This window comes from Formica exsecta, unplaced genomic scaffold (genome assembly GCF_003651465.1).
Source record: "Formica exsecta isolate Colony F162 unplaced genomic scaffold, ASM365146v1 scaffold87, whole genome shotgun sequence".
NCBI classification, from domain to species: Eukaryota; Metazoa; Arthropoda; class Insecta; order Hymenoptera; family Formicidae; genus Formica; species Formica exsecta.
In genome coordinates, this window is record NW_021853642.1 from 65,134 (window position 1) to 74,888 (window position 9,755).

The following is a 9,755-nucleotide window of genomic DNA, read 5'->3' on the forward strand; positions in this document are numbered from 1 at the left end:
AACATATGAGTTAACGGCTTACTCAACACATATTTATATCAAAGAGGAAAAATATTTTAATCAAATAAATTTTTGTACAAACAATTTTTTTTGAATGTCATCTATATATATATATAAAAACGGTATATAAAATTATTTAAAAAAACAGATGAAAGATTTACTGGAGCAGCTACAGCATATATATAATGAGTTAAAAGACAAAAATGAATATGCTATCATAAACGAATATGGATGCAATGCCAGACGTTGTACCGCTGCATTTACGAGTAAGATCTTTTTAGATTTCTAGATTATCAAATATGGTTACCTTTCCTTTTTAATTCGCAAAAGCTATCAAAGTTTCTGCAGAAAATCGATTTTGATATAATATGCAATAGGCTCTCTATATATCACATATATATGATATACCAATTATGTCTATCAAAATATTTGTGATACATATGCATTTATAATGATCAGTAATAAATAGAAATGTAAAAAACTTTTTTCTTTTTTTTTCGAATAGAAAACAAACATTTAAAAAAACATGCTTTTTTTATTACATAAAAAAAAAAAAAATATTTTTTTTCATTATTCTTTAAAATTTGAATATAAAAGCCATATAAATTCCATATAAATAAATCAAACATGTAGAATAAATAGGCAATAGAAGACCAGCGCAATAAATTGAGCGCAAACAATATATATATATTTTTTTTTTATTAATTACACATAAATTATATATAATCTACGTAGAAAGCGCAATAATAAAAGCGTACGTTTCGGATCTTTTTAGAATCATTTTCAGCGCGTATAAAAAATTCGGTTAATAATTGATTCAAGAACATGCATCAAACAGTCAGAACGTTAAAATTTATGAAGTAGTCATTCTTACTAAAATTCGCTTCGCAATCCATAAAGTAATTATAAGCAGCTCCGCTCTTTCAATACGTAACGTCAAAATCAAATCCCAAATCTGCGGAATGCGTCACTCACCGATTGACAGATTGGAGAATGTAAGCATCACGGCCCTACATACTCAATTTTGGCATTTCCGGGCATATGTTTATATGACATTTTTTCTTGTTTTTGTATGGAGGACTTACTCCCAAAGTTTGTTGAAAGTATTTCTGAAACAACCTGTATACCCGGAGCTGGCAAAGCGCGCATTTCAAAGTTTAGATAGATTATTGATAACGTTAATATAAGTATGGTATCTAAACTTTTAATGGTCGTCTGTAAATTAAGACTATTATTTTGCCTTTTTATGTGAATTATTTGAATCTATGGATTGCGAAGTAAATTTAGTAAGAATGACTACTCATTTTTAACATACTGCCTGTTTAATATAATTCCTGTTCTGCTCTTGAATCAATTATGAATCAGGTTTCTTATACACGCTGAAGATGGTTCTGGAAAGGTCCGAAACGTACGCTTTTATTATATTGCGCTTTCTACGTAGATTGTTTTTTTTTTAAATATAATAATATTTTTGGTTATATTTTTTGTTAATATAATAAAAAAACTAAAGTTCTTATATTTTTAATGTTTTTTTTTTTCAAAAGTAATTTTAATGGATTAATGAGATTTTTGTGTTTTGTTAATATAATAAAAAAAATGTTCTTATAGTTTTAATTTATTTTTTCTGAAATTAATTGTGAGAAATGAATTAATGAGACCTTTGCAACAAATTACATGACATGATTTCGATCATTTTCACTTAACCTAACTGAAAATTATCTGCGTTATGTTGTGCCTGGTATTGCATTAATCACAAAAACCGCATTAATTTCATAAAATAATATTTAAAAAAACAAATTAAAAATACAAGAAAACTTTAGTCTTTTTTATTATATTAAAATAATGACTAAAGTACATTTTTAAAAACTACAAACGTAAAATTATTAAAAATTGCAAATAAAATTATAAATTATTATAGATACAAAAAGTGTGTGTGTTTTTATATCTATAATGAAGACAATTCTTTCACATAAAATTTGGATTTATTTCTGGAGAATTTATCTAATTAAAAATATTAATTACATAATTATATAGCCAATTGGAATGCGATCTACATTTAATAGTGGTTAGCTTAAAGCTATCATCTAAAAGATTAAAAATTATGAAAAATTAACTTGTGTAACAATAAAAATATAAAAATATAAATATCTGAAAAAAATAAGACTTGTTTTTTTTTTACAAAAAAAAAACTGTATATTTCTATAGTAGCAAGTATATTTTAATCAAATAAAATTGTAGAGAAAATTCAAATGTGCTCAATTACATAATATAAAAATCGATTACAGTTGGGCTAATATCAATATATTAAAATTTATGAAGCATGAATAAGCTTGAAATAGTATAAACCAATTTTAGAAAAATTATATGACAAAAATTTGAATAACAATTATTCTCTAATGTTTATAGTATGTGCTATTTGTTGCGTATTTGCTGTTATTGTCGCTCAGTTCTGGTCGAGAATTTTCGATATTACATTACCAATGAACGTATCTCGATCGTATAGCTTACCGATTACAATGGAATATTTCGTCGATCAAGAAAAATATTTCTATTGGATTCTGCTACATTTATATATATCGTTCTGCATCGGGGTAACTGCAATGGTGGGAATAGGAACAACGCTTATTGCGTATCTTCAACATATGTGTGGTATGGTTAGAATTTCCAGGTGAGAAACAAACATAAAATTACAAAATTTGAGTATTCAATAAAATTCTCGGTAAAAGTGACATTTAAGGGATGCAGTCCCGATGACTTTGACCTTGACATATGTTGTCAAGGTCACCCTCCTGAGTGATCTTCAGAAGGTTTTAGCCGTCGCTCGTTTTTTATTAAAAACTTATTAACTAAAATATTATTTATTAAATGTCTGGAATAAAGATAGAAATAAATTAAATTAGAAATAGGTTTGGGTTAGGTTATTTCTTCCGGAAGTGGAGCCCCCCAGGGGGCGGAACTCACTGTTTTATGCATACACTTTTTAATGCGAAGTGAGGTTCCACATGGGTTTATACTGCCTGTTTAATATATGTTCTGCTCTTGAATCAATTATGAATCAGGTTTCTTATACACGCTGAAGATGGTTCTGGAAAGGTCCGAAACGTACGCTTTTATTATATTGCGCTTTCTACGTAGATTGTTTTTTTTTTAAATATAATAATATTTTTGGTTATATTTTTTGTTAATATAATAAAAAAATGTTCTTATAGTTTTAATTTATTTTTTCTGAAATTAATTGTGAGAAATGAATTAATGAGACCTTTGCAACAAATTACATGACATGATTTCGATCATTTTCATTTAACCTAACTGAAAATTATCTGCGTTATGTTGTGCCTGGTATTGCATTAATCACAAAAACCGCATTAATTTCATAAAATAATATTTAAAAAAACAAATTAAAAATACAAGAAAACTTTAGTCTTTTTTATTATATTAAAATAATGACTAAAGTACATTTTTAAAAACTACAAACGTAAAATTATTAAAAATTGCAAATAAAATTATAAATTATTATAGATACAAAAAGTGTGTGTGTTTTTATATCTATAATGAAGACAATTCTTTCACATAAAATTTGGATTTATTTCTGGAGAATTTATCTAATTAAAAATATTAATTACATAATTATATAGCCAATTGGAATGCGATCTACATTTAATAGTGGTTAGCTTAAAGCTATCATCTAAAAGATTAAAAATTATGAAAAATTAACTTGTGTAACAATAAAAATATAAAAATATAAATATCTGAAAAAAATAAGACTTGTTTTTTTTTTACAAAAAAAAAACTGTATATTTCTATAGTAGCAAGTATATTTTAATCAAATAAAATTGTAGAGAAAATTCAAATGTGCTCAATTACATAATATAAAAATCGATTACAGTTGGGCTAATATCAATATATTAAAATTTATGAAGCATGAATAAGCTTGAAATAGTATAAACCAATTTTAGAAAAATTATATGACAAAAATTTGAATAACAATTATTCTCTAATGTTTATAGTATGTGCTATTTGTTGCGTATTTGCTGTTATTGTCGCTCAGTTCTGGTCGAGAATTTTCGATATTACATTACCAATGAACGTATCTCGATCGTATAGCTTACCGATTACAATGGAATATTTCGTCGATCAAGAAAAATATTTCTATTGGATTCTGCTACATTTATATATATCGTTCTGCATCGGGGTAACTGCAATGGTGGGAATAGGAACAACGCTTATTGCGTATCTTCAACATATGTGTGGTATGGTTAGAATTTCCAGGTGAGAAACAAACATAAAATTACAAAATTTGAGTATTCAATAAAATTCTCGGTAAAAGTGACATTTAAGGGATGCAGTCCCGATGACTTTGACCTTGACATATGTTGTCAAGGTCACCCTCCTGAGTGATCTTCAGAAGGTTTTAGCCGTCGCTCGTTTTTTATTAAAAACTTATTAACTAAAATATTATTTATTAAATGTCTGGAATAAAGATAGAAATAAATTAAATTAGAAATAGGTTTGGGTTAGGTTATTTCTTCCGGAAGTGGAGCCCCCCAGGGGGCGGAACTCACTGTTTTATGCATTCACTTTTTAATGCGAAGTGAGGTTCCACATGGGTTTACAACTTTCCACGCAAAGCGAGGTTCAACGCAAACCAATGTGTCTAGTTCTTTGATAGTGGAGCCCGCCGGTAAAGGGGGGCGGAACATACTGCCTCCACGCATATACTTTTTAATGAGAAATGAAATTCCACATGGGTTTATAACTTTTCACGCAAAGCGAGATTCAATTCATGTACAACCCATGTAGAATCTCACTTTGCTTTAAAAAGTGTATGCATGGACACAGTAAGGTTCCGCCCCCCTACGTGGGGGCTCCACTATCGAATAACTAGACACATTGGTTTGCGTTGAACCTCGCTTTGCGTGGAAAGTTGTAAACCCATATGGAACCTCACTTCGCATTAAAAAGTGTATGCATAAAACAGTGGATTCTCCCCCCTCCCCTTCGGGGGGGCTCCACTTCCGGAAGAAATAACTTAACCCAAACCTGTTTCTAATTAATTTCCTCTCTATCTTTAAAATATAAGCTTGGTAATTCATGCCGAAATATACTATATACAGTCTTATGTCGCAAGTATCGGTCGATAACTCAGGAGGGTGACCTTGACAACATATGCCAAGGTCAAGGTCATCGGGGCTGCATCCTTTAAAGGTTACTTTTACCATTACAGTTATCGTATTAAACGCGCCGTGGATATTAATACATTAAAAAATAATAATCTTGAGAATGAGATTTTAATATTGCAAGGAATAATTAGTGCTGTAGATATTCATCGGAAAGCTATAAAGTTAGTATCTCTATTCGATGATATATACATATATGAGTATAATATGTCTAATAATATTTCTTGATCTTGAAAGATTGTTCCAGCTTTTGGCATTCAAAATTGAGAAAATGTTGTTCTGTTTAATAGTAGTCGGAGTAGTCTCTGTGAGTCTTAATCTCTTTCAAGTAAGTTTCGTGTTACGTCGTTTATATCCATTATTTTTAAACAATACTTAATATATATATATATTTTACTGTATATTGTGTATGTGTACTTTATATTACGAAAAAACGTATTTTCTCTCTCTCTCTCTCTGTCTATTTTCTTTCTTTTTTCTCTTGTTGATATCTTTGATTTTATAAAATATTTATCTTTATTACTTTTTTATTTTTGTCATTTAGATTTTTATTTTTGTATACATCAGTCGTAATCGTGCAATTAATAAGCATTATGGTGAATAATGTTTAGAGAATGTAAGAAATACAGATGCAAATTTGTTACAACCGCGATCTTATGTTTTAGATTTTTCAGATTGCATTATCATATGGAGATGATATCAAGGATATTTTATTTCCTTTTTTAAGCGTAACACTTAGTATTTTGTACATGTTTGTAGCCAATTATGTTGCGCAGGATGTAACAGACCACAATAATGACTTTTTTGCTACTGTGTAAGAAATATTGTTTTAGACAAATTGTATGAAATCACGCATCTTAAAGAATGTTTTATTAAATGCAGAGAGATCAATGTTGTAGCGTAGAAATATATGAATCTATCTTTACATGATTGCGTAGGTATGACGTTCAGTGGCATGAAACTCCGTTACATATACAGAAACTGATATTATTTCTGCTTCAAAAAGGAACCAAAAAATTTACTATAAGTGTCGGTGGACTATTTGTCGGATCATTGGAATGTTTTGCCACGGTAAATATAATAAATATATTATTAAAAGATATTAATAAAGTTCGAAAACTGATTTTTTTCTGGACGTACTGATTGCACTATCTCTTGGCCTACACTGGGTCTAGTTATTATAATGCCTCTTGAGTCTGCCATATTTTTTTGCCGCTATTGAGTCAATAGTTTAAAAAGTTTGCGTGTGTCCAAAATTTTTTAAAATTTTTAACGTTGTCACGATTTTCAAAATGGAACCGTGATTAAGTTTTGTTTTAAATGTGGAAAAACTGTAACAGAAACATATTAAATGATGTAAGATGCATTTGGAAAAGATTGTCTAACGCGTAATGAAGTGTTCAGGTTCAGGTTGGCATCAGCTCATTCACAAAATTCTGCGCCGCCGCGTTGCTCTTTCTGCTTCGGTATCCACTGTGTATCGTCTGAAACTCGCACACACTTTTCCGAGCACGTTATGCACGATAGTGTGAACACTTCCCACATTAATGTTCAATCTGTGCGAAAACATTTCGATCGTCAGTCGGCGATTTTGCGCGAGAAGCGCGCGCATAAATTCGACATTCTTGTGGAAGAGGATCCACTGTGGAAACTCGCACACACTTTTCCGAGCACGTTATGCACGATAGTGTGAACACTTCCCACATTAATGTTCAATCTGTGCGAAAGTGCGAAAATCGTCAGTCGGCGATTTTGCGCGAGAAGCGCGCGCATAAATTCGACATTCTTGTGGAAGAGAAACTTTAAACTATTGATTCAATGGTGGCAAAAAAATATGGCAAACTCAAGAGGCATTACAGTAACTAGATCCAGTGTAGGCCAAGAGATAGCGCAGTTAGTACGTCCAGAAAATAATCAGTCCCCGAACTTTTTAAATGCACTGTGTATTGTAAATAAACATTACAGTTGGTGAAAACTTCGATTTCTTACTTTACTGTCATATATTCAACGCATTAATAAGGTAAAAAAAACAAAAATAGCGAGTAATTTATAATCTGACAAAAGTTTAGTTAAATATAAACCTCAAAATTACAATTGTATTACATTTAAAAGTTAAAAAAAGTTTATTATTAATTAGTTTCCCATAGTTTGTATTTAAATAGTTATAAGAGAGAGATCTCCGAAAACACTTGGTCGTTCACGTTAAAACCGGAATTTAATTTTTAAATAGGTAAAGAGACAGAATTATGACCAGTAAAGAACATTTATTCTTCAGAGTAATCTCCATTTACATCACAGCATCGATGTACCAATGCGTTAATATCAGCAGAATAGAAGGATTTATCCTGACGTCTGAACCACTGTAATACACACGTTTTAAACTCATCTTCTGACTGAAGCGCCTATCAAATGTTCCTTTAAGGGACCAAACAGATGAAAATCTGAATGTTTGTAGTTCTTTCCTGGTTTTTTCGGAGATGTGTGTTACAGTGGTACATTTTCGGGGAAAATGCTGTGATATAAACGGAAATCACATTGAAAAATAAATATTATTTATTCATCATAATTTTGTTTCTTTACCTGTCTATAAATTAAATTCCGGTTTTGACGTGAACGACCCAAGCATAAATACATATATTTAATTAAAGATATTACATAAATGTCACATTTTCAATACATCATAAACTTTGAATCAAATATAAAACATTGATATATATTTATTTAATTTCACATTATTCTCAACTTTTATTTTAACTTGTGTGATATACGTACTGTCACATTACTTTTAATGAATAATTTATGTATTGTTAATGTTTGCTAAACTTTTTTATAGCTTAATTTTCTTTACGATAAATAAACTATGTGCAAATGAAATATCAAGATTTGAGAAATAAAGCTGTTTTCAGTAAAAATCATATTACCTTTAGGTATAACTTGATAATTTATATGTCTTCTGTATGTAAACCTAAAAAATGATGATTATTCCTAAAGATGACACATAAAATTAGTTATTATACAGGGTGCTCCCGTTAAATGGCCAAATTTGAAATGTGAATTTAGGAAACAAAAAAAAATTTTCCTCTGGAAGTATGTTCGCAAACGTTTCGTTCAAGAGATATTGACTTCTTAAATTATAGAACTATAGGAATGAATAATATCGAAATAATCTAAGTTTATCCTTTTTATTGTTTTACAGTAATCAAAATTTAATTATGAAATGTTTTGTTCAAAATGATGGCCTCCAGTCCGGGGACAAGCATTGAACCTATCGATGAGAGAACGAATGGCTGACTGACATTGTGCGTCTGTAATTTCTTTGCATATTTCCACTATCCTCCGTTTTAATGATTGTCAATTTTGTTTTAGTTTTGTTTACAGTGCAAACATAAACCTGTTAATGGCCTTCCATCTTCAAAACAAAAAAAGAGACATTTCGACATTATTCATTTCTATAGTTCTGTAACTTAAGAAGTCAATATCTCTTGAACGAAACTTTTGCGAGCATACGTCCAAAGGAAAATTATTTTTGTCTTGAGGTCCTAAATTCATATTTCAAGTTTGGCCATTTAACCCCAAAGCATATGCTATATATCAAACAGCAAATTTGATTAACGTTATATTGTTTTTAAGTATTTTGATATGCAATTTATATAATGAGGCACGTCAAATATTACTTTCATATGTCTAATTTATTCAAAGACGTGCTATCTGAACTGATATCTGACGCGTCTCTGAATTTTTAAACTTAAGTCTTTCGTTGATGAAAGTGACGTAAGTAATAAAAAATTATGTAAACATACAAAGTAATAATTGTAACATATCGATATTTAGCTTTTAATATGATATCTTTTATCGTGTCAACTATTAATTAAAAGTTTAACAGATATATCATGCACAAAGATCTGATTACTAGTTTAAATAGTAGGAGCTTTATCAGAAAGGCCCGATGCTCTCAAGAGTGGATGACATTCGTCTCGAAGACCAAACGTACGCTATGAGTGCGAACAATAGAATGAAACGTGTGAATTTGCGGTACAAAGGAAATGGCAAATACGCATGCGTGACTTCCGCGCAAGAAATTCTCTTTATAAATATATTTTCTTAAATAACACCAATTTTCTTAAATAACGCCTTGAAATTACTCCGCTATCAAATCGATCGCATAATTAGGGACTTTATTGCGAGAAACATTGTTAAACTGTGTATATTCTACTTTTGCCGCGTTCTATAGTTGTATCCGGCACTTTGTGAATTACACAAAATAATATGCAATTTATATTAAAATTTACACCAAAAAGAAAAAGAGGAATAAAATACTTGATCGACCAATGGAAAAAGAAGGGGATGTGTTCGAGTAACGAACATTCGTTATTTCACTATCATGTGCGTCCCAGACGTCGCAAGAAAATGATCTGTCTCGAGACTCAGTATTTTAATTTGAATAGGATTCTTCTGCTAGCTATTGGCGTATGGCCCTATAAACAATCGAACTTCACTCGATTTCAATTCATTTTTTTGTTTACTATTTTAACTACAAGTCTTATATTTCAGGTAAGCTTTAATATATATATATATATA

General features: G+C 29.9%; 2 protein-coding genes across 2 annotated transcripts in view; both read left to right on the top strand.

Annotated features, from left to right (window-relative positions):
- Positions 1–7,193, top strand: part of LOC115244800 — a 13,077-nt gene extending 5,884 nt beyond the window's left edge. The window contains exons 3-9 of the mRNA XM_029822742.1: positions 149–266; positions 2,407–2,668; positions 5,225–5,341; positions 5,415–5,505; positions 5,843–5,991; positions 6,116–6,248; positions 7,143–7,193. Of these exons, the coding sequence (XP_029678602.1) occupies positions 149–266; positions 2,407–2,668; positions 5,225–5,341; positions 5,415–5,505; positions 5,843–5,991; positions 6,116–6,248; positions 7,143–7,193 (921 nt within the window). The remainder of the gene's footprint in view (positions 1–148; positions 267–2,406; positions 2,669–5,224; positions 5,342–5,414; positions 5,506–5,842; positions 5,992–6,115; positions 6,249–7,142) is intronic.
- A 2,391-nt stretch (positions 7,194–9,584) lies between these two features.
- The window catches only part of LOC115244801, an 8,323-nt gene continuing 8,152 nt past the window's right edge, over positions 9,585–9,755 (top strand). The window contains exon 1 of the mRNA XM_029822743.1: positions 9,585–9,728. Coding sequence (XP_029678603.1) covers positions 9,585–9,728 — 144 coding nt within the window. The remainder of the gene's footprint in view (positions 9,729–9,755) is intronic.